General features: G+C 54.1%; 2 protein-coding genes across 4 annotated transcripts; both read left to right on the top strand.

The window, feature by feature from the left end:
* Positions 1 to 1,578: 1,578 nt before the first annotated feature.
* HOXC6 (homeobox C6) lies at positions 1,579 to 14,330 on the top strand. Of its 3 annotated transcripts, none has more exons than XM_029954124.1 (3): positions 1,579 to 1,600; positions 12,638 to 12,937; positions 13,664 to 14,330. In XM_029954124.1, the coding sequence occupies exons 2-3, from the start codon at positions 12,784 to 12,786 to the stop codon at positions 13,969 to 13,971; spliced, it is 462 nt and encodes a 153-aa protein (XP_029809984.1). In that variant the 5' UTR covers positions 1,579 to 1,600; positions 12,638 to 12,783; the 3' UTR covers positions 13,972 to 14,330. The 3 variants fall into 3 exon arrangements, with proteins under 3 accessions (XP_029809984.1, XP_029809983.1, XP_029809982.1); XM_029954123.1 differs by lacking the exon at positions 1,579 to 1,600 and adding an exon at positions 3,618 to 3,706 and having other exon boundaries at positions 12,712 to 12,937; XM_029954122.1 differs by lacking the exon at positions 1,579 to 1,600 and having other exon boundaries at positions 12,522 to 12,937.
* A 2,928-nt stretch (positions 14,331 to 17,258) lies between these two features.
* Positions 17,259 to 18,710, top strand: HOXC5 (homeobox C5). Its single transcript, XM_029954125.1, has 2 exons — positions 17,259 to 17,712; positions 18,427 to 18,710. Exons 1-2 carry the CDS (start codon positions 17,259 to 17,261, stop codon positions 18,639 to 18,641), a joined length of 669 nt encoding a protein of 222 aa, XP_029809985.1. The 3' UTR covers positions 18,642 to 18,710.
* The last annotated feature ends 5,422 nt before the right edge of the window (positions 18,711 to 24,132 follow it).

Here is a 24,132-nt window from a genome sequence, read left to right as displayed (position 1 = left end):
AGCACAGAAAGTGGAATTTGGGGCAGGGTAAGTTTCTTTTTTCCGGGCCTCCAAGGTGTTTCCCAGCTGCTGGGGCACCAGAATTTTTCTGAAAAAGGCAGGTGGGTGTGGGTCACCTGACAAGACAAAAAAGGCTTCAAACCGCCATACCCTCACTCAAAGAAGGGGGGAAAAACACAATAACTTGGGAACCGAGATCTTGGACCTTCATTTTATTTTTAATTCTAAAAAGATTGGGAATAAGCTGCCATTTGAACCTAGGAATTGAGGAGAGTTGACCCTAGGGATAGTCTTGGAGAAGGAAAACTGTCATTTTCTCTGAGAAAAGAGCCTGAGGATGACGGACTATTTGGGGGTGCTGAAGGCGGCCCCCAACTCTCACTCGTCCTGCTGCCTCCGCAGGGCTGCCCAGTACAGGTCTAAACCCTTTCTGCTGTTCAGACCACGGCCAAGTCAGGCTTGGTTAGGAGGCTTCAGCGGCGTGTCCCTTCTGTTCCCGTCTAGGGTGGAATGGGGGGCTGCCGGGGCTCCCCACTGGGAAGGATGTAGTTCTCTTCCTAGAAAAAAACGGTAGGAGTACGAAGCGCATCCCTACTCAATCTCATCACCCGTCACTGCTCTGCCAATGCCACAACCCTTTGCAAAGCTTCGGTTCCCCCAGATCCAATCTTAATACTCCATTTATTAAGAAAAATATTTAAAATTCAGTATGGCAAAGGGAGGCGGCCAACTCAGCGCCAGAATCCTTCCTCCTCTCGCGTCCCTCCTTTGCCCTTTCTGCGCTAGTCTGGAGCCTCCTGGCCCGTGGGGAGTGGGCGGTGGGTGGGGGTGGGGTGGGGGTCGGGGGATGCTCCCTCTCCAAGAGAATTGGGTAAACATGGCGACCGCGGCGCCCATTTGCACACGCTACACAAATGCATCGCATTCCCGGTTGTTTGCAGAAAATTTACAGCTGAGTAATAAAAGTTTACGATCGACTCACAAGTTGGATTGGCCACAAGAAGTCATGTGGATTCCATCCATGAACGTGAACTTTTTATTGTGGTTTGTCCGTTCGGAGCGCTCCGCAGAACAGTCCTCCCTGTAAGAGCCTAACCATTGCCAGGGAAACCTGCGCTGGGCGCTCCTTTCATTACGAGTATTTTTTTTTTATTAATCTGATTAATAATTATTTTCTCCCCCCATTTAATTTTTTTTCTCCCAGGTGGAGTTGCCGGAAGCTGGGGGCACCTGGGGAGGGAAGATGGGGGGGGAAGGGCAGGAGTTGAGGGCACCTCTCTCTCCCTTCCCGATCCTCTAGCCCCCCAAGGGGCAGGAGGAATGCGGGAGCAGGAGTTGAGATAGGGAGCTGCAGATGCCTCCGCCCCTCCCCTCCCAACCTTTCCCTCCTGTCCCCTTCTTGCAACTCTCCTTCATTTTATTTGGCTTTTTGATCATTGGGACTATTCTTTTTTATTTTTAAATTTATATAAAGTATATATGTGTGTGTGGAGCTGAGACAGGCTCGACAGCGGCACAGAATAAGGGAAGACCAGAGAGAGTGGGAGAGAGAGAGAGAGGCAGAGAGAGAGAGGGAGAGGGAGAGTGACAGCAGCGCCCGGTAAGTGTTTCCTTATTGGTTCAAATATGTAACTAATGGTCCGTAGCTGGGTGGCGGTTTCAAGATAAGGACAGCAGCGGCTTGTCTTGGTTAGAGAGGAGAGGGGGGCTGGCGAGAGGGTGGGCGTGCGGGCAATTAAGGGGAGGAAAAGTGGGGGGGGGGGTTGGGTTAAGCCGTAATATGGTAGTGTGGGAAGTGTCCTGATGTCACTGTGCGCCGAAGTTGGGGGTCGGGAGGCAAGAGGACTGAGCTCGTGGGGCTCAAGGCCGGGGTCTAGTGCGCTGACCCGCTGCTTTATGCCCACTCTGCCCTTACCTATTATAGACCTGCGGCCTCTTGGCTAATGGGACTGAGATGGAAGGGGCCCGGAAGCTCAAACTCCGGGGCCAGAGAGAGAACCTGTAGGCTGTAACCATTGCCCCCGGAGCGAAGTCAGCCCCCCAACCGCCAAACAAACTTTCCGGCGCCCCCTCCTTGCCCGCAGCCTCCTCCCTCCCGGAGAGCGCCGCCGCTAGAGCTCACACATGCGCAGTGCGGGCCCAGGGCTGGGCTGCGGAGCAGGAAGAGAGCGCTGCTAGGCTGACGGCGGGGCCTGTTAATTGGCAATTAGGGGGGAGGCTGTTGGCTGGTGCGCGTCAGCGGAGGGGTGTGCGTCTGCCCACCCCCAGCTCCCGCCCCCACTCGAGCGGACGCAAAGATGGGAGGTGCCCTGCACTGCGGGTGGATGGGTGGATGGGTGGATGAGTGGATGGGTGGATGGGTGGATGGGTGGGGGCGGGGGACGCGGTACTCAAAAGCCATCTTGTGCTTGGAGAGAAGGGGCCAATCTGCCTTCTCTCACCCGGCCAGCGTCCTCCACCCCCAGCCGCGGCCACCGCACCAGGGATACCCACTGGGCTGATTCACCCCCCACCCCTTGCCTGGCTGCTCTGGGCTGGATCTACCTAGTCTGGGGCGTAGGTGGGAATTGGGGAGACCCCAGGCTGGGTGGGGACCGGCCTAGGTGTCGCTGGCGGGGCTTCTTGGGTGACTGAAGGCAGTGAGGACTTCAGACGCGGCTGGCTCATGGGGTAGGGACGTCAGAATTGGGCGGCCTGGAGGGTCCTGGGCGCTCAGGATCTTCCTAATAATTGGTGCTAATGGCGTGTTGTATGGTCTTAACCCGACACATATGGTTTCATAACACAGTGGCTTAATTTCTTCCAAATGTACGTGGCCCTGAATGTGTTGCAGTTTGATATATGACCCCGCCCTGCTGCCTGGCCCCGGTCCGAGGCGGCCACTATATGTGTGAGCTTCTGTTTATAAAGGGCGATGCACACACAAACGCTTGCACACCCCGGCAGACACACCCCAGAGCTGGGGGAGGGGAAGCGCGTATTCCTGGAGAGGTTTGAGAGTCTGAGGGCAAGACTCACCTTCAATCCAAGCTAAGAGCTGCCCCCCACCTCCAGTCCTCTCTCGAAGCTAGACTGGGCTTCTCCGCCAAGCCCGAGTGGGGGAGGGGAACGCTCCTGGATTTCCTGTTTAAACCCTGACCCGTCGCCTGGGGGTCGGGGGGTGAGAGGGAGAACCTGTTTTTATCAAATTCTTAAAAAACATAATTCGACTGCATTCAAATCAAACCTCTTGGGTCCGAGTTGATGGTGAATCTCCTCTCCCCTCCCCCACAACCCCCTTCCCTTCCTCTCCTGCCCCCCCAAAATTCCCGTTTCATATCTGACATAAAGGCCTCTGAGGTATTCTCCCGGGGGAAGAAATGGCATTTTCTCTCCCCCTTTCACACCGCCCCCCCCTCAATAGGACTTGTGTGTCGGCAGAGGCGTCTGCCGAGGGGCTAATTTCGCGTTCCTTGTTTACGATCGAGAAAAGCGCTTGGCTCTCCCCAAATGGGCCCAGCCCGCCGCCTGCTCAGGCTGCCGCGCGCTCTCCCGCCGCTCCAGCGCGGCCCTGGGGCTGACGCCCCGGGTTGCCAGGCCGCGGCCGCGCGACCCCGTGTCTGTGGGACCTGAGAAGGGCAAGGGGAGTGCGGTGGGTCCGTGGAGGGGCCCTGGAGGCCTGAAAATGGGAGCCTTTCTCCTGGCGTAATGTGGGAACCGCCGACCGGTGAGGCCTCTATTTCTCTTTCGCCTGTATTTTGTCTGCCCCCGCCGTCTGCCCCCCCCCGCCCCTGCCGATGGGCGCCCTGACTTGTGGGGGCGCAGAGTCTCCTTTGTTCGCCCCTGAGGAAAACAGTTTCCGGACAAGGCACTCAGGACAGTGGGAATTCACCTGGGATGTTAGAGGGGCCCCCTCCCTTCGGAGGGTTGGGCCTGGGTAAGGCTGGGGTATCCATCTCGGCCTACAGGGATCTAAACAGATGCGCTGCTGGCGAAATTTCAGGGTGCTAGGGTTCAGGGGTGACGGGTTAACAGCTGCATCTTGAGGTGTCCTTATTTGATATTTTTATCAATTGATTTTCTGCCCCTTCCTGGTGACTAGGGTCCTGCAGGCCTCAACGTCCTTCACCCCCTAGATCCTCTTCATGAGACAGAGGGATGCAGAGAAAGCTTAGCAGCAGCAACTGATCTGGTTTTCCAGTTTTCTAGTCTGGCCAGGGGATAAATCCAACCCTAAACGCCAGCCCCTTCCTTCTTCCCTCCTTACTTTCGATTTTCTTTCCCTTCTTTCTCTCCCTCCTGGTGCTCAAACAGAAGCACCAGAGGGGCCACCAGTGGCAACTCTCAGCTTCCTCGCAGGCCAGATTCCCTGTAAACTGGTCCTTAGTGCAGGAAAGCACTAGTGTGATTACCTAAAAATAGCCAGGGCAGCTGAGAATAGAATCTGGCTCAAGGACTCTGCACACGCCCAGGGCACGCTGGGCAGAGGCACTGAATCTGTGGGTCAGGCTCTGACAAGGCTCCCTGGAGCCCAGGGCCCCTAGCGTTCCCCTCTTTGGGCACCTCAGGCCTGCCCCTTCCAGGCTTTGTCAGCCCTGCCATGGACTGTATTTCATGCAACAGTTCCTAGCGAAGGAGCAATGGGCAGAGCAAACCCTTTCTCTCCCTGGGTCTGACAGTTGTGATCCCCACGAAGAATGCACCCTTGTTTGGGGAAGGCGGCCTTGTTGAGTTGGCTGTTGTGTTCCAAAACCAGGCTTGGGAGCCTTATGCACTTATTATATATAGGCTCAAATGTACAGGCTCTGACTTATACATGAATATATACAGACTCATGTTTCCTCGGTGGTTAATTGTGTATTACCATGCTTATACTCGCTCAAACACCGTTTTATGTGCATGCAAAATTTTGTTAGATGGGATTGGGCTCAAGAAGGCACTGGGTGCACCAAGAAGGCCCTCTGGGCATGCTCTCCTGGAAATGTGTGTGTGCTGGAATCGGAGTATGCGGGTTCCAGTAACCAACGGATGCCACAAAGGCTTTCTCAGACCTTATTGCCTTCACGGTCTAAGCAGCTGGACCAGGGAAATATTGAATCTCTTCAGCTTTCTCTCCACACCTCCCTGCAAACTTCCCCAACTCAGCGGCTGTTTACCAGGAGAATGCTGTTGTGTTGAAAGTGAGAGTTTTGTGGGAAACTGTTTTCCTGTTTTCGTGGGTAAAGTGGACGTTTGAGCAGTTCTGAGCAGTCGGCTAGGCCCCGGTGCTTGAAGCCTTGCTGGGACAGCGAAGGGGATCTGAGTGGTTAATAAGGTGGGAAGTAGTCTGGGGCAGCTGTTTGAAAAGGCTGGTGGAGAAGGCGAGACAGAATGGGTTAGGGGTGCGGTGGACATTTATTCCCGCTCCTGCCCCTGTTCACTGGATCCTAGATTTGCCTGCGTTGTCTGGGGGGCAGATTAGGGGCTCTTTACGCTTCCCCAATACCCAGATCTGGTTACTGGTGAGATTTCGTTTTCATTCTTTCTGCTACCAAAGCCCGGGGAAAAGGCTGACCGGGCAGTGCCGGAGAAGAAGCTGGGTCTAACTGCCTGTGGGCCTGGAGCACAGAGTGCGGCCTGGGGCTGGGAATTAACAGCCTCCTTTCTTAGCCTTTCTCCCTTCTGGGTCGAGAAAAGACAGAGCAGGGGAGAATATAAATGTCCATGAAAAGCTCATGAAAGAAAGTAAAAACAGGAAAGGGGCTAGTGGGGCTTTCCTCCACTCCCTAGGCAATCAGGTTCCTCCCAAGACTTTCCTGTCCAGACACGCTGCGGGTGCCGGGTGCCGAGACATGCAGCCTTCTTCCACCTTCTCCTGCCGGCGCTGGGGGCAGCCTTGGGCTTTTGGACCTTGGCCACCCGTGGGTGCTGGGGTGACATTACCCCCACACTGTGCCCCTTACGCAGCCCCCGGCCTCTGCGGCTGTGGCTGCAGTCGCCCCTGTTTATTGTGTCTGTGAGTTGTTTACTTGTTTTGTCTGCTGCCACCCTGCGTCAGAAACCCGCCAAACCAGCAAACTCACCCAGGAGAACAAAGTGCGGCGCTATCCTCTGCTCCCTCCCCTTTCCGGCACCCTGCTCCGGCCATTACCGCCTCCCTCACTCCCTCTTTCCCAGGGGATGAAGCAGAAATCTTCCTAAAATAAAGCAGCTGTTTATAGGATTGGGGGAATTATGGGGACACCATAAACCTCCGGTGTCCTGGTGGTGGAGAGACTTAGAGCTGCCCTCCCCTCGCCTCCGGCTTTTCTTCTTTCCCCCTGGCAACTGCTTGGTTAAGGGGGCCACAATCATTGAGGAAGCTGAGCCCCCCTTACCCCCACTCCTCCACTCCTTTCTGCAGGAGTTTTCCCTGAGACACAGGTTGTTGGGTTTTAAATCAGAGTAATGTTGGCGGATTCATAAAACTAGATAAAGCATGTCACTCTCCCCTCGCCCTCCCTTCTCCTCAGCCCCCCAAAATAGCAGTGAATTTAAGCAAATCCTACAAAATTAAATTGCCCCTTCGCTAAAGATCCTATAAATCTGCAATCCCGCCAGGTGTAGAGTCAGAGAGGCCGCTGTTCGCCTCTAATTTTGCTCCTGGCTATCGAATCTAAAAGAGTATCATCGAAGTAAATAATATTCTCATTTCTGAAATTAATTCCCCCCTCCCCATCTCTCTCTCTCTTTTTGCCAGTGCAGATTAAATGGTTCTCTCAGATCTGCAAACAATAAAGGATAAAATTATTTATAGGGAAATGAGGACGATGTTTCATTGTTGGCTTATTGTTCCAGAACATAATAACATTTTATTTTCAAGTGGGAGAACTTATGCCAGGGGAAAAGGGAAAAGGAAAAAAAAAGTGAGGAGAGGCAGGGCACCCCCCCTACAAAACTCCTACTGTATATAACTTATATGACATTTACAATTTCCTCATGACAACTCACTGTGACGTCATAAATGCCATGCTCCTGAATTTTACAATGCTCATAAACCTCCAGAGTGGGTCCAAGCAGTGCTTAGTGGGGAGGGCTATACGAGAAGCCAAGAAGCCAGGAAGTTTGGGATCCCTTGGCCTCAGCCAAACATATTCTTAATATTCCAGATTCTCATTCTTCCCCCTGGGCCAACCTGGGCCACTTGCTTTTCCTCCCTGAAATGTCACTCAGCATCTGGGTTCCCTCCCCATGCCCCGTGGGGATGAGATTCTGTGTCTAAAGGCCCTCTCCTCAGCTGGTATTCAGCTGCTTGGGACAGAGGTGGAACACGGGGAGGGGGGGCGGCAGGCCCCAAAGCCAGAAATGATTTCTTCGGAAGGGAGCCGAAAGGGGCTCAGGGCTGAGTGGGATGGGACAGAGATGCTTGGGATCTGTTTTCCTTTTTAACCTTCAGTTAGTGAAGTGAATTGAGAAGCTAAACAAATGGCATTGTGGGAGTCTGTGTCTGCCGAGTGGAGTGGTGGTAAAGAAAGGTCAGTAAGAAATCTGGAAAGAGAGAGGGAGGAGAGAAAATAGGATATGAGTTAGCAGAGGCTCTCCATGTGCCTTTCTTCTCTGCTTAATTGCAAATAAAGCAAAAGCAGCCTGGGCAGCCTCTCAACCTCTTAGCTCAAAAGAGGAATTGCCAGGCCAGGCCTCAGAAGTGTTTAGGGGCAGTTCTCAGGCACTTGGCATGCCCCATCTGGCCTCTTCTTCCTTCCCCGCTCCCTGCTGACCCCCAACTCCATTCAGCTGGCCAACCTGGGCCCTGTCCCCAGAATACCAGCACCCCCAAATGGCAACCATTTTCATGTTGGATGTGTCACATTTCGCCTTTCTCCAAGTGTCTCCACGCCTAAACTTTGAAAGCAGGAGGAACGTTCTGTTTTGGAATGCAATGTGTGTGTGTGTGTGTATGTGTGTGTGTGTGTGTTTGTGTGTGTGTGTTTATGTGTGTGTGCATGGGGAGGTATGCGCTCAGACAACTTCCCCCAGCATATCTTCGAGAAACTGGAGGCTCCTTGGATGAGCTATGCTTTGGTGTCCCTAAGCCGACCCAGTTTGCACGCATTCAGGTTCTCTGGTGGACTTGGAGACTCTTTGCAGTCCTTTTACTCCAGATTCTGTGGGAGATCAAAGGAACTTATACACAAAACACTAGACCTTTAGAGTAGGATTTATTTTTAAATGTTTAAATTTAAAGAAATCTAATCAGAAGCCAGTCGGGCCAATCGCTCTAGAACAGCAAAGCCTTAAGCAAACAGTGCGATTGTAAGGTGAGCTGAACAGTTATTGAAGCTGGACTTTCTCTGCAAGAGGGATTTCAGCCCTTGCTCAGTGGCAAATAAGGGGCTGGTGGGGTAACCGCTCCTCCCCTGGTCTCAACATTGAGAATTGGCGGGGGTGGGTCCCGCAGCTGCAGAGGTTTCCAGGCAGCCAAGCGCCCAGGCAGAGCGCTGAGTCCTGCAGCCCCGGTGTCCAGGTCCTTGAGCAACCTCCGGAGGCACGAGCTATGGTTATGGTGCGCGGGGAGCCAGAAAGGGAGTATGTGTATCTGTGTGCAAGGCTGGGTGAGTCACAGACATCTGAGCAGAAGTGGGGGGATCTAGGGAGAGAGAAGACTGGCAGAACACAAACTAACCAGGACCCCTGGAAAAGGCTGTCTGTCCCCCAGTAAAAATTCCACACCACATCCTTCTCACTCCAGATACCCTTCCCCAAGAAATTAATACATTTCCTAGAGCAGAGTGGAACGCAAAGGCAGGCAAGAGGAGACCTGCCCACAAACCCCTTCCCACCCAGAGTTCAGTCACACCCACCCTCTTCCCAGTTCAGATTTGCGCCAGCCTCCAGCCCCTGGCCTGGAGCAGGTTAAGGGCTGGGGTAGGAGCCTGACTCCTGAGAAACCTTCAAGTCCCCAGCCTCCAAAGCACCCCTTAGCCTCACGGACTCCAGGCCAGTGACTGCCCCCCATGCAGGCCCATGGCGCCTGCAGTAAGCCCCTCTCCTATAATTAGCGCTCATGAAAAGCATGTGTTTTGGACTGGGGAGATAGGGGAACTGGAGCAGCGAGCGGCAGTGTTCCCCCTTTATTCCTGTGCTGTGTTTTTTGAATTCTGTTTTGGAATCCACTAATTACAGCTCCGAAAGCGAAAATCTGTTCTCGCCGCCAAACCCCCTCGGAATGCCTGATTCCGGAGGCCCAAGGGGCAGAGCAACTCAGAGACCTGCAGGCCTGATGGGGGGTGTTCTCTGATTGCTATAGGCTTGTTTTATAGAAACAAAGAACAAGCCCCCCCCTCCCAGGACTTGTGCATATTTACAGAGCTCAACTGCAGTTTTAATAAAACATCTGTTCTTGCTTCTGCTGATGAGTTTCCATAATTGTTTTCAGACAAATTTAACAGGAAAATATAAATATATTTAGAAAAACCCAAGTTCCAGTTATCCCCCCATAGACAGTCATCCTTTCGCCAAAAAAATAAAATTAACATAAGATGAGAAAAGGAAAATATAATCCAATGGAGGGAAGATCGGGCTCATCTGAGCTGCTCTCCCCCCTTGGAGCGAATCCTTCCAGCAAATTTCAGCTGCATAATTAAAGATCTAACTGAAAGGAGGCCTCTTTTCTCAGGAATGGAAGGTGATGGGGGAGAGTATGTTGGAAATTAATTTTGCTGAAAATCTTTAAGCAGTGGGGGAATTTATTTGTATTTCTGCTTCCCCTCCTGTCCCCCTTCCAGCATTTCTGCCTTTTTCCCCCAGCAGCTGGTTTCTGTTCATTATAAATCGGCGAGACCTTTCAGTCTCTGCCCTCTGTTTAGGGACGTAATAAAACACTTAACTTTCCGGGGCTGAGACTTACATTCTGCTCCTCAGGTTGCCCACCCCCGCGCGCCCACTGCTTTTAGGCCCCAAATGAGACTATCCCCAACTTTGGGGCCCCTCTCCCCTCCAGACTTTGTTTAGGAGGGGCTCAAGGAAACCCAGGCATGTTTGCTAGGGAGCTATATAGCACATGCTTCCCCAGAAGTCCCTTCTTTCTTCCAAGGTCCTTCCTTCCCCCACCCTCCCCACCCATAAAAGAGATTTAAAAATACATAGAAAATCAACACTCATTGAAAACGAAACCTCATTAAGACATCCTATCTTCCATCATTCAATTTGTTGTACATTGCAACAATTTAATATCTTGAAGGAAATATCACTGACATGATTTATCCCTCTAGCAATCTCTCTCTGAAATGGGGGGGGGGATTTACTCTCTCTTCCGGCTTGTGCTATGTGTTACACTTCTACCCCTAGGGCAGAAATGAGGCTGGGAACTCTGGGAGCCACTACTTATGTCCAGGGTTGCGCTGACTTGTTTCTTAGCTCAGCCCCTTGGGTCTCCCCTCACCTCCCCCTAGTTCTTTCCCACTCTACTTCTTTGCCCTTGAGGGGGCCCGGAGCCCCAGCCAGCTGTTTGCAAACCTCTGTCCAGGCATGCCATGAATTTGAGGACAGCTGGATTCTAGAGCAAAAAGCAAGACACGCTGGTGTCTGTGTTTATGTACCTGCCATGTCACCCCCAAATGAGACAACTCCTCTCACAATTTCTCCCTTAATTTGGAACCCTCCCCTACCTTTTCACTTTTATCTCTTTGGGTAGAAGAAAAGTATGGTCCACAAAGGGGAACCTTTATAATATAGGGATCTTTCCCCTCACCCTTTTAAATACCAACAAATGTCCCTCCTTTCTGAAGGGATGGGGTTGTATTTTTAAGAGCCAACACAAATTGTCAGACAGGAAGACTCTTCAATCCCCTAACGAGGCTCATGTATTAACTAACATGTTGTCTCCACCAGCTCCTACACACTGTCTGCTTTTGGGTTCGAAACTTTATTTTTACCCCCTAGCGACACTCCAGGGAAACCTTAACGTTACAGAAGATGAATAAACGAGTTTTTTCCCAGCGTAGTCCCGTTTATGGCTTTATTGCTACCCATTGATTACTCCGCTTTGTTACACAGAAGGAAAAGATCATAAAATCCGGCGACATCCGGGTTCTTGTTATAGCCCCCCCCCCAAAAATGGTGAAGAGAAAATATGAGCTTACACTGCTTCCTTCGCCAGCCCCACCGTCCCCTTTGTCAACTCAAAGCATTTTCAGCCTATGTCACGATATCAAATTAAGTTTGGATTAATCAGGAGAAAATCCACATCTGCACACCTTCCGCTGTTACAGTTCGCCCACTGCGGCTCGTACTCAGCTGCCTTTTCCTAACCTTCTCTTCCTTTTTCTCGGCCCCAAGGTGGAAAGAAAATGGGAGTAGGGGCTGCTGAGAGGCCCAGGTTCGCCAGGTGTGGCTGGCCTTTGAGTGAGAGCTCCCCAGGAGCCCTTTGCTGGAATCTCCCAAGCCCCAGAGCTCAGGTCCAGGGGTGCCTCCCTTGGCAGGGGCAGGGGGCTTCTGACTTGTGCAGGGGCTTGAGCCTGCAAGATGCTGACTGTCCTTCAGACCCCCACCAGCCTTCTCTTTCTGCCTGGATCTCATGTGAATTACCCCACCGGCCCTGGCTGGCTCCAAATCATAAATTCTCACCAACATAAACAGGAGTTGATGTGTCTAGAAAGATTCTCAGAGTTCTTTCTTCTTCCTTCACCCCCCCTCCCACCTTTTACTCCTTTCTCTCTTTTTCTATTGTATTTTCATACATTTTCCCTTTTAGGCCAAAATGTTGCAAAAGTTGCTCTCAAAAATGGGTTATGAGAGGCAGAAGGGGACTGAGAGGAAGAGGAAAGCAGATGCATTGGCCCCTTTGCCCACTTCAGCTCCGCCACTGTACCCAGAAGTCTCCCCTTCCCCCTTTAGACTGACTTACTCCCTACCTCCCCCTTACACCTAAGATTATCAGCCACACTCTCCTTCCTCTGAGCACCATGGTTTATGCTTTTGAATTGTTTCTACTTTTGAATTTTTTTTAATTATTGAAGGGGGGGAACTGGTTTAGTGATGAAGACTCACTCCACGGAGGGTCAAACCAGGATTTCCTGCAGGATTTCGGGGGATTCCCCCCTGAGCTGGGAAGGGGCTCTTCCCATGGAGAAATCAGGGTGTAATTTTTAGAAGGGGGAAGAGATAAAATATGAAATCAGATCGAAAATAGAGGGATTTCTCCAGCCCTGGCTGTAGCCACAGCACAGTAAACTTAGCTGGGGATGAGGGATTTCCTAGCAGTGGAGCTCCTCTTTCCTGGGTCCCAGGGCCCTGCTAATACATATTCACCCTTCCCTCACCTCCAAATCAGTTCCCTAACATATATATTTTTAAAAGAAATCCAAGTCTTACTTTCAAAGCACACACTTAGTCTCAACTAGGGAATCAACAGAAGCAGAAGCGATTTTTTTCCCCCTTCTTGACATCTGGCTTGCGATTGGCTGGAAGGGGGTCAGCTGACTTTGTCATTTTGTCTGTCCTGGATTGGAGCCGTCCCTATAACCATCTAGTTCCGAGTACAAACTGGAGACAGAAATAAATATTAAAGAAATCATAGCCCGACCAGGTAAAGGCAAAGGGATGAATTCCTACTTCACTAACCCTTCCTTATCCTGCCACCTCGCCGGGGGCCAGGACGTCCTCCCCAACGTCGCCCTCAATTCCACCGCCTATGATCCAGTGAGGCATTTCTCGACCTATGGAGCAGCCGTTGCCCAGAACCGGATCTACTCGACTCCCTTTTATTCGCCACAGGAGAATGTCGTGTTCAGTTCCAGCCGGGGGCCGTATGACTATGGATCTAATTCCTTTTACCAGGAGAAAGACATGCTCTCAAACTGCAGACAAAACACCTTAGGACATAACACACAGACCTCAATCGCTCAGGATTTTAGTTCTGAGCAGGGCAGGACTGCGCCCCAGGACCAGAAAGCCAGTATCCAGATTTACCCCTGGATGCAGCGAATGAATTCGCACAGTGGTGAGTTTTACAGCTCCGAGATATAAATTAAATAAACTGAACTGGCTTTATGACCGGCTTCCCTAGAAGAACGGGCGGAGAGAGTTTTTTATGGCCCCATAAAAACAATCACGCTCGTCTCCTCGCCGTCGCCGAGACAGGGCCCCCTCTTCTGCCCCCTCTGCTCGCCTCCCGCTTGCTTGCAGGGGCCTGGCCCCCTCGGCCCCTGATGCATTGGAGGGCTCCAAGGCAAGCTGAGGGGGCAGGAACAGGGCAGGGTATGAGGGGAGGGGGCAAAGGGTGGGGGAGCCCCCCAAAGTCCAGTCAGCCTGAGGAGAAAGGAGGGGGAGAGTAGGAGGCAGAGAAGTGGGGAGAAGTTTCCAAAGAGCTAGGGTGCTTGGGGAAGTGGGGGAGCCCAGTCATTGAGAAATGGGGCCCTCATCCCCAGTATTTGGGATTTTTCAAAAACCAGTTTTTAGACTTACAGCTTTCTGCCTGGTTCTTGTCCCCCCCCCCACCTTTCTTTGGAACACTCACCCACCCACAGATGGTGGGGGACTGAATGAAGTTGGGAACCTGGCTATGCCCCCAGTGGGGGTGGGGCAGGGCAAAAGAGAGAAGAGCTGGAGTCAGAGAGGGCCGTCAGCTACTGGGCAAGTTGGGAGGGTCAGGACTTTGCTAGGCTAAACCGTCTACGGAGGATGCCTTGCTGATTGTTTTTAGTGTTTTTTGTGCCCGGATCTCTAGGGGTCGGCTATGGAGCGGACCGGAGGCGCGGTCGCCAGATCTACTCGCGGTACCAGACCCTGGAACTGGAGAAGGAATTTCACTTCAATCGCTACCTAACGCGGCGCCGGCGCATCGAGATTGCCAACGCGCTCTGCCTGACCGAGCGACAGATCAAAATCTGGTTCCAGAACCGCCGGATGAAGTGGAAAAAAGAATCTAATCTCACGTCCACGCTCTCAGGGGGCGGCGGAGGGGCCGCGGCCGACACCCTAGGCGGAAAAGAGGAAAAGCGGGAAGAGACAGAAGAGGAGAAGCAGAAAGAGTGACCAGAACTGTCCCTGCCACCCCTCTCTCCTTCTCCCTTGCCCCTCCTCCAATTCCCTCCTAATCACACCCTCTATATTTATCACTGGCACAATTGATGTGTTTTGACTCCCTAAAACAAATTTAGGGACCTGAAATGGACCTGAAAGTCAACTCTGGACCCCCTCCCTCCGCACAAACTCTCTTTCACCACGAGCTTCCTCTTTGCTCCCTCGCTAGCTCGTTTCTCGGCTTGTCTGCAGGCCCCTTCCCCCCCCCCCCCCCCGCCCCGCCCAGGCCTTGGGGGCTCCGTCCCTGAACCTCGCTTCAGCTCCACAGATCTCCCTCCAGATGAGGACTTGGCCTCCCACCCCCTCGGCGCCCCCACCCCCACCCCTGCGCGGAGAGCTGGCTCCTGAGCCGGGGCCTCCGCTCCGGGGCCTCAGGGCCCAGCCTGGGAGCCGGGGAGGCGGGAGGCCCTAGGAGAGCGCGCCGTGGCCCCACAACAACCCCCAGGGCCTCCCCGCAGCCCCTGTCCGGCCCCTCTGCCCCAGCAAATGCCCAGCCCAGGCATATTGTATTTAAAGAATCCTGGGGGTCATTATGGCATATTACAAACTGTGACCGTTTCTGTGTGAATATTTTTAGCTGTATTTGTGGTCTCTGTATTTATATTTATGTTTAGCACCGTCCGTGTTTCAATCCCATCTTAAAAGGGGAAAAAAAAGAGGGAAAATTACAAAAAGAGAGGAAAAAAGTGAATGACGTTTGTTTAGCCAGTAGAAGAAAAAAAATAAATTAAAAAAAATCCCCTCGTGTTACCCTCCTGTATAAATCCGACCTCTGGATCCGTTCTCGAATATTTAATAAAACTGATATTATTTTTAAAAGTTTATATTGGGATTTCTGTGAATTCGCTCGCCCGCCGGCCTGGGGTGAAAGTTGGAGCAGGCTCTGAGCGCTCCCGCGTCGGCCCGCCGCCGCCTGTAAGCCCCCAGCCTGTAAGCGCCCAGCTCCCGGGCCTTTCCCGGGAGCTGGGCGCAGAGCTGGGGCCTCCCCGTTCTCTTGGTGTACGTGCTGGGGGGCCTGGGAGGCCTCTCTGGGCTTCCCAGCCGAGCAACACCCCGCAAAAAAAAAAAAAAAAAAAAAAAAAAAAAAGAAAGAAAGAAAGAAAGAAAAGAAAAAAAAGAAAAGAGAAAAAGAAAAAGAAAGGCCGCAAAGGATCTCGTTGGGGGTGGGAGGGAGAAGCCCCGATTGCTCGGATTGGTCTCCAGCCGCACACAGGCCTTTCTTCCTGTCTCTGGTCGTCTGGGGTCCTTGGCTTCTGAACCCCGAGCCCCCAAGGGCCAGAAAAGCAGCATTCCCCAGGCCCCAGGGCCTCTCCCGTCCACTCCCGGGAGTGAGGAGGGGGGCGCCGCGCGAGCAGCACCCCCGGGGCCGGTCCAGGCCGACTGTTGCGAAACAAGGCAGAGGCGGAGAGCCCAGAGGAAAGAGAAGACCGCGGGATTTGAGCCCTTCTGCAGGGACTGAGCGATTCAAGGACATCTCGAAAAAGAAAGCCTGGAAAACTGAGCCTGCTCTGGGACTCCTGACAGGGCTGGGACAAAATTCCTGCTTCCTTACAGCCCCAGACCCAGTCTGCTTCCTTCCTCCTCCTTCAGTCCTCAAACTCGGCGGAAGAGGAGCGCAGCCAGACCGTACCCTAACCCTTCCCCAGCTCAGGCCTTCTCTCCTTAAACCCAGACAGAGAAACCTGAGTGGACCTAGGGGCTGAGGTAGTGAGGGGTTCTCCCCGAGGGAAAAAATCCGCCACCAGAGTTTTCCAGACCTTCCAGATCCCCGCCAGCGCCCCCTCCAGCGCCTCCGCCAGCGGGGGGGCCGAAGGGGGGCTTCTCCTGGCAGGGGCGGGGATTTCCTGGGGAGAGGCAGGCAGGAAAGAATAAGACTTGGGGCTAGGGGAGGGGGTTTGGAAAGGGGCTGGGGCCGAATGGCTGCGGAGCCCCTGGCCACAGGCTGTGAAGGTTGCCCAGGCGCCTGACCTGCCCACCTCCCCCATTCACTATCCCCAGCCAGGTCCTTTACACGACTCCAGAGAGCTCAGAAATTGCTCTCCTGTATCTAGGTCCCTGGAAAACCTGTTCCAGAGGCCTTTTCCAAAAAGAGCACAGAACAGGCCTTTTCCTCTGCCATGCTCATACATTTGTGGAAGCTTGAATCTTGCTTCTCCATGCTCTCAAATTAACACCTATTTTCTATCTCAAATATCTGGCAAAGGTACCACATGAGGATCATACACAGGGATACAGAGCAGTCCTGCAAGCCCATTGTGTCTGGTAACACACACACACACACACACACACACACACACAGAGAAGAGAGAGAGAATTGCCTTGTTGCCACTCTGGGGTCCCAACATGGTGAGGTCTACTCAACTCCACCTGGATCCTCACCTCCAGGCTCATCCTAGAGTTCCCACGACTCTCAGCTTCGTGGCCCTCCCCACTATCTAGTTCTGCCCACCCAGGACCCCTCCTTCTCTGGACATCCTGTCTACTTCTCCAGGGACTGGGTTCACTTCCTCATGCTGTCAGTCACCTCCTCAGCAGTAGCAGGGCCTTGGGGCCTCCAAGGAGAGGGACTTCGACACTTAGTTTAGAGAACCTGAGATAAATCCCCTGGGATCTCCAGCCGGGGGCAGCAACGCCCCCCCCCATCTCCTTCCCTCAGCCATTTTTGAAGATTGAAAGGTTCTGTGATATCCGTTAGTTTTTGTATCCTAAACGAGGCCTCATCTTTTCTTAAAATTAAATACAATTTAAAAGGCCATTTCAAAGGTTTGTTGCAGCAACAACCAGCTTCTCCTCTACAGGATAGAAAATCCAGGGGTCTGAAGGCGAGCCGACAAGCCAGGCTGCAATTCCTCCAAGTAGGCACCAGGTGTCGCTGTGGGCTCGTTGTCCCGGCTACCCCCCAATTCCAAGAACCATTTTTTTTTCTCCCCCTTCTCTCGCTCTTTCTCTCTCACTCCCTCTCCCCCTTGGTTGGGCTTTGCCAACATATCAAGATGCGTTTCGCCGGCTTCCATCACTAACCTCCCGGAGGTCATCAAGCCAAATTTATGAGTGGCCGCTCGAGTCACGTGACTCTATTTAAGGCTCCCTTATTTGGGAAGAGCGCATAGGATAAAGAAAGAGATATCTCCACCTATAAATTGTGCACTTTGGAGAACAAAAAACCCCTCAACTTCAAAGAGTCACAAATCACCCTTAATCAAAAAGGGTGCAGAAATTTTTTTTGGGCCCTCCCCGCCATGAGCTCCTACGTAGCCAATTCATTCTATAAGCAGAGCCCCAATATCCCTGCCTATAACATGCAAACTTGTGGGAACTATGGATCGGCCTCAGAGGTGCAGGCATCCAGGTACTGCTACGGTGGATTGGACTTAAGCATCACTTTCCCACCGCCTGCGCCTTCCAACTCTCTCCACGGGGTAGACATGGCTGCCAACCCCCGGGCTCACCCCGACCGCCCCGCCTGCAGCGCCGCGGCCGCTCCGGGACACGCTCTGGGCAGAGATGAAGCGGCTCCTCTGAACCCCGGGATGTACAGTCAGAAGGCGGCTCGCCCAGCGCTGGAGGAGCGAGCTAAGAGCAGTGGGGAGATCAAAGAGGAGCAGGCGCAGACAGGGCAGCCCGCCGGACTGAGCCAGCCACCGGCCCCGCCACAGATTTACCCGTGGATGACCAAACTGCACATGAGCCACGGTAAACTTTAGGACTTCATTTTGCGCGCTCGGGTCCGCCTGGGTTTTATAGGCCATGCGGGGCAAATAAAGAAAAAAAACCTGCGGCCATAAATTTTACGATCCAGGCATCAATGGCTCGTAAAACTGTCCACTAAAAGGCTTAGAGGCTGTGTGCGCCCAAATTTACGACGACATAATTGGATCATAGGAACAAAACGTGTATAAAAGGCAATATTCAATTTTTGGGGGAGAGGGAGGGAGTTAAAAAAATAGAGGGATCCGAAGGGTGAGGAGCGCGGGGCTCCAGAGCGGGGATCCCCCCGCGGCTCCCTCCCTCCCTCCCCTGTGGAGCCGGCTCGGCCGGTGCTGGCCGCTCCGGAGGATTCCAGCGACTCCGGGAGGGGCGGGAGGGGGGGTCCCCGGTGCTCGGATCTCGAGGGTGCTTATTGTTCGGTCCGAGCCTGGGTCTCCCTCTCCCCCCAACCCCTTCGGCCCCTCCGGCTGCTGAGTGAAGGCTGCGGCGGAAAGTTTCCTGCCAGGGCGGAGGCGCCTCTCCCGGGGCTAGGCTGGGCTAGGCTGGGCTGGGCCGGGCCCGCCTGCGGCCCGCTGGGCCTCTTCTGCCCTACTCGCTTTCTCTTCCTCCGGCCGCGGGCGGGGGCCTGGGCTGGGGTCGGGACGCTGGGGCGCTGCACGCTATTCACCCCTTCCTGGCTTGGGGGGGCTTATATTCCAGAGACGGACGGCAAGCGTTCCCGAACCAGTTACACGCGCTACCAGACTCTGGAACTGGAAAAAGAATTCCACTTTAACCGCTACCTCACTCGCCGCAGGCGCATAGAGATCGCCAACAACTTGTGTCTCAACGAGAGACAGATCAAGATCTGGTTCCAGAACCGCAGGATGAAGTGGAAGAAAGATTCCAAAATGAAAAGCAAAGAGGCCCTTTAGAGGCAGCGGGGGAGGCCCGCAGATAGCGCCCAGAGCCCGCTTTGCTCCCTGCGCCTTTCCTTTTCGGTTTTCCGCTCTCTATATTTTGGGGCAAGGCGGGGGGGGGGGGGGCTGCAGCACCGGCTCCGGGGCCTTACAGACAAAAGCGCTTTTCCTTGGCATTCCGCATCCCCACCGACCCCAGGTTCCCGCGGGGCTGCCCGCGCTGCCCGGACTCCCCTCAGTTCTGCTTAGCACCGGGGGGCCAGGGCAGGCGGGGCAGGGGCTCCCCCAGAGGGCTGTGGTACACCGGCTGGTGCCGAAGGAACCCTGGCCTGGGCCTCCCCTCAGGCTTCCAGCCCCAGAGCGGCCTGCCGAAGTTAAGGTCGGCCTTGCCGGGCCCCAGGCCCCGAGCCTGGACCCTCCAGCCTCCCCTCGCCTTTGTTCCAGGCTTAGGCTGGCCTAGCGGCTGCGGCTGGCGACACTGGTTGTGCCTGGCGGAGTCCAGGCGCCAGATTCGGGGTGCTCAGTCCTCAAGACTAAACTCCTCCTTGGGTTTTTAAATGATTTGCATATGAAAGGGGGAAAATGACTGTAGGTCTGCCTAGGGTCCCCTCGGTTGCCCTCGGCTCTCCAAACCTTCTCCCCCATCCCTAAGCCCCCCAGGAACTTCTCCAGCCTGTGCCCTCTGCATGTCCTCTCAGGTCCCCCCTGCCTCCGCAGACCATTAGCTAGCTCAACTTTTGGGGTTCCTTGCCACTGGACCCCAGTAAGCAGTCCTAGAGGCTCCTGGCTGCTCACTAGTCCCTGCCATGACTTTCTGTGCCCTCCTGCCCCATCGCTGTTGTCCAACTATTTATTGACTCCAGGTCTTTCCTGAAACTATATTTTGTCATATCAAATAAAGACAAAGAGAGAACGGGACCAAAGGTGCAGCAGTGCCTCTCTGTTTGGGGCATGTATTGGGTTAAAGTGTCTAAATGGGCTATGGGGTGTAGGGGAGGCCCACAGCCTTTCTTTTTGAAAAGAAATTTTAGGAGCTTCTAGGGGTATTGAGAAGAGGAAGGTGGAAGTGAGCTCCTTTCCGGATCCCTGCTTCCCAGAAGGGCCTCTGGAGAAAGGGGAGGGCACCTAGGCAGTCTGTAACTTGCTTTTCCCATGCTGTGGCCCTCCAAGGCTTTCAGGCCTCTGCACCCCATTCCCACCTTGGCTGGGTGGATCTGAGGCCTCTGAGGTGCAGCAGGCCCCACTGCATGCCAGAGCTAATTTGCAGGGACTGGTGGCTCCGTAGCACCTCTGAAGATCTCTCCCTGGGCTAGGTGGTCCCTGCGGGGCCTTACTGGACATAGAGGGAGGACTGAACCCTCGGCCCAGGGGCCCATTTGGTCCCACAAAGATTCTCAGAAAGAGTTGATCCTGCTTGGTAAAGGGGTGTGGGGGAGTTGGAGGAAATGTGTCTTAGCTTTTTAAGACACTGGGGGAGATGGGAACAAGGAGGACAATCTACAGTGTACCTGCCTGGCAGGAAACATCCAGACTGCTTCCCCACTTCTAGGGCCTAAGGCTACACAGGACAATTAGCTGGGAAAGAAGCTGCGTAGACTGGTGCCTGAGTCCTGTCTGTTTGCCATCATTTGTCTCAGTCTCTGGGATTTTGTGTGGAGGAGGAGGTGGGCTTAAAGGGACGAAGGGGAAAGCCAGATAATTCAGGTGGTGCCCAAGGCTGGCTGAGGCCCAGGCTCTGCTCTGCCCCAGGCTCCTGGGATGGGATGGGGGAGGAAGTACTTTATAGAAGAAACAAATGTGGGAAGGGTCCATAAAACTTTACTGCATTTCCTCTCCCGCCTCCCACAACGGGGTGATTTCCTGGAGCCAAGCCTAGGCCCCCCACACTGGGGGAGGGTGCGGTTCAGGAGGTGGGCTAGAAGACCGCTGTAGCAGCCAAGAGGGAAAGGGAGCAGAGAGACTCTGGGGAGGGGCAAGGGGAATATTTATGATTATTAATGCTGATGCTCCTTGGATTTATTATAAAAGACTGACTTCTCTGCATCCCACTGCCTAAGCTATCCATCTGTCATTTTTTTTTTTTTAAACCCAGGAGCCTTTCCCCACCCCATGCCTAGCACATAGGAGGTCTGGACAAATGATTATCGAACTGCACCCATCGCTATACCCTTCCCTTTGCACTGCACTCTGGCCAGGTTAGTGGCGCCCGTAGTGTCTTTCCATGACTAGCACACAGCAGTCGGCCCAGCCTAGCACCATCTCGGCTCCTCTCTCAATCTCTCACTCTCTCTCTCTCAAATAAAATGTGTAATTTTCTTCAGGGAGTTATTTTAATTTTTTCTCCATGCTGAGGAAAACTATTGGGCGAGCGGTGAAGCGTGGAGAAGCACTGGCGTCTCCAGTGGGTAACAGTTAACTAAGAAAGGGGCCATGGCACCCGCCATCACGCGCTCCAGCATCCCGGCTGCCTGCCGAGACTCCGGAGCTTCCTCCCCAGGGGATGCATCGCCCCAGGGGTTGAACCGGGGGCTGGGCCAGGGCCAGGGCCAACGTTCCTCAGACCCTCAGGGTAGGGCGCACCGGCCCCACCTTGCACTGAATGCTTCCTTCCGGCAGGGCAGGGTGCAGGCCTCCCTTTGCCTGGAGGGGCTGGACGACTGGCTGAGGTAGGCCGGGCTGGGGTGGACGCAGCCGCGCCTGCCCGCCCCCCCACCCCGCCCGTCCTGTCAGTCTGCAGGCCTGTGCCCAGGCCCCAGCCTCTGCTTCAGCGGCCGTCAGCGGCCATCACCTAGCCAGAGGCCTCGGACGCACTCCCCTAACACTGGGAGCCTTGCTTTCTCTCAGAGCAGAGCCTTCTGCTTGAAGGCTGAGGTGGTTCTCCCACCAGCCAGCCTCCTGGAACAATCTGCAAATACTGGGGATTTGGCACTGCTCTGGAAAAGTCAGTGGAGGGGCTTCTGGGTCCCAAGCAGAGACCATGGAGCCTGCCTCTCCACTTTGCCCTGAAGCCCACCCCCTCTGGCATCGAGAAAAAAGGGCAAGAAGCGTGACTTACCTTCCCGGGGGAGTGGGAAGAGGGGGACACGGCCCACTCTGAGCAATTAGAGGAGAGAGGAAGAAAAAAAAATAGGAGGAAAAAAATATCAACACGACCTCGAAGGCGACAGGTCCTTATGGAAATAAGTAAGTAAATAAATAAATAAATAAGGATCCACCCTCTCCCCCCTCCCCACCCAGCAAGGGGGGTGTGGGGGTGGGGCAAAGGAGCAGCACAAGGGCTTTTTAGTGTAACTGAGCATTAGAGAAATACGCACGGCTTCTATGTGAATTTAGGAGTTTGAAACTTTTGGAGGTTATTTATGTGAATGGCCCGAAGGCAAGCCCGTGAGTGGCTCTTGGGGGACCACGTGATGTCATTAAACCAAGTTTTATGGTGTAGGGAGAGCTGACAAACCCACAATATATTTACATCATATATAATCTTAACTGTCCAGCCACGCAGCTGCTGGTGAGGTTTAATGCTAGGACAGAGGGCCTGGCAGTTAGAGGGGATTACGGCGCTGGGGATGATGGTGAGAGTTACATCTTCGCAAATGAATCCCAGGCGAACGCTGTAAGTTCATTTTCTCTCTCTCTAACCCTTTCTCCCGTTTACCTAATCCTCCTCCCCAAGACTGGAGGCTGTTCCTACTCATTAAGGGGAGGGGAAGAAGGCCTCCCCAGGCATTCCCAGGCCAGGGGAGAAGAGGAAGAGAAGAAGCCGCTGGGAGGTAGGAGGATGGGGGAGCTTGGGTCCACTGACCAGCCCTCCCCTCCCTGGCCTTTATTCCCTCCAGCTGCAAGTCAACTGCGGTAAAGAGAGGCCTGGGTTCTTTAGAGCTTTGCCAGGTCTTCCTGGCCCCCTCTCCCTCCTCAGTTGAGAAGAAAGACTGCAGCGCACACAAGGGGTTTGGGTGCTTATGGAAGTGTGTAAACCCTAGGCGCAAGCGCAAAGTGTCCCCGGGCCCCTGGGCCAGAGAGGGGCCAGTAGCTCAGGGTCCAGGAAGGTCAGGCAGCTGGAAAGGAAGGCTGGGAAGGAAGGCTTTGGGATTTCTGAGCCCAAAGGCTGTGACTTGAAATGGCAGAAGCATCTTAAAGGTGGCTGGTTTGAACCTGGGAGTCCCAAAGCATTTTCTCCTTTCTCACCACCAGGCCCTGGTGGGCAGCTGTCCCAGGGCCTGTAGTCTGGGGTCTTAGTCAGCCTGGGGCCAGTGTGGCTTCATGCCTCCTCCCTCCAGCCCTTGCCTGAGGTAAAAGTAGGCCGGGGAGGCCTTGAGGTTCTGCTGTGAGCGGACTGTAAATAAGTCTGAGAGTGGAGGCAGTGTCTTTACTGGGCTGACCAGAGAAGATCCCCAGCCCCTAGGAGAGAGTGGCCTGCGGCGGGGGGGGGGGGGGGGGGGGGGGGGGGGGGGGGGGGGGGGGGGGGGGAATGGAACCATCAGGGCCCAATATGGGCAATGACTCCTGGGGCCAGTCTCAGGCTGGGGCGCCCTAAAGGTTTCTAGGAAGGAGCAGAGAAAGCCTCAGGCAAGGGAGGCACGTGTCCTCCACACCTGCGAGTGCGCACCAGTCCCCATGCGTCACCCGGAGCTAAGGCAGGATGGTGAAGACGTAGAAACTCAGGCTCCTTGAAGGGGCCCGACCATATCTCCCATATCTGGGGGGATTCTGAAGCAGGGTGGAAGGCAGGCCCCTGGAGAACGACTGGCCTAGGCCAGAGGAAAGGGGAGGAGAGGGGAGGGAGCGAGCCAGGTCTGAGCCAACGCAGAGGGGAGAACAGCCTTAGGGCTTGAAGGGGCCAGGATGCCGCTTTTGTGGAGAAGTGTGGTGGGGGGACGGGGAGAGGATGCTGTCAGTGTTCCCCTGCCACCCAAAGGACCGAGGGAGCAGCAGGACTGAAGCAGAGACAGAGAGCCCAGGAAGACTCTGGGAGGGGGAAGGGGAACAGAGACCCAAAGACGCCAGTACTTGAGCAGATCCCGATCCCGTCTCTGGCTCTGGCGGGCTCTTGCCTGCCTGAGGAGCGCTGGTAAGGGACATGGGAAATTCCCCCATGCCCTTCCTCTGGGGCTCTCTGTCCAGTGCCAAGATTGGGCCTCCCCACCATCCTCCCCCCCTCCTTTATTTCCCAGGGAAGCATGAGAATCCCAGAGGATTCCCCCAGTAGCCCATTCCAAAAGTTAACTCTCAGGTTCTCCCTTTCTCATAGTCAGCCCTCTCCATCCTCTGCTCCCCACCAGTCTGTGATTTTGAGGGTTTCTGGAAATCTTCCATTCAAACCTCAGGGAGATTGGAGTTTTCCTCGGTCTCTAACTTGACTCTGCCCTTCCCGCCGGCCTCTATAGGGCTGTAGGGAGTGAGTCAAATGGTCTTTAATCAAGAATTTAGCCAGGGCCAGAGTCCCACACCCAAGCAAACTCGGCCTTCCCGGACTCCTGGCCAAATTGCAGTCCATTCCCTTCCTATC

This window comes from Suricata suricatta, chromosome 10, assembly GCF_006229205.1.
Source record: "Suricata suricatta isolate VVHF042 chromosome 10, meerkat_22Aug2017_6uvM2_HiC, whole genome shotgun sequence".
NCBI lineage: Eukaryota > Metazoa > Chordata > Mammalia > Carnivora > Herpestidae > Suricata > Suricata suricatta.
The sequence above is the reverse complement of the archived record's forward strand: the minus strand, read 5'-3'. Positions and strand labels throughout refer to the sequence as shown.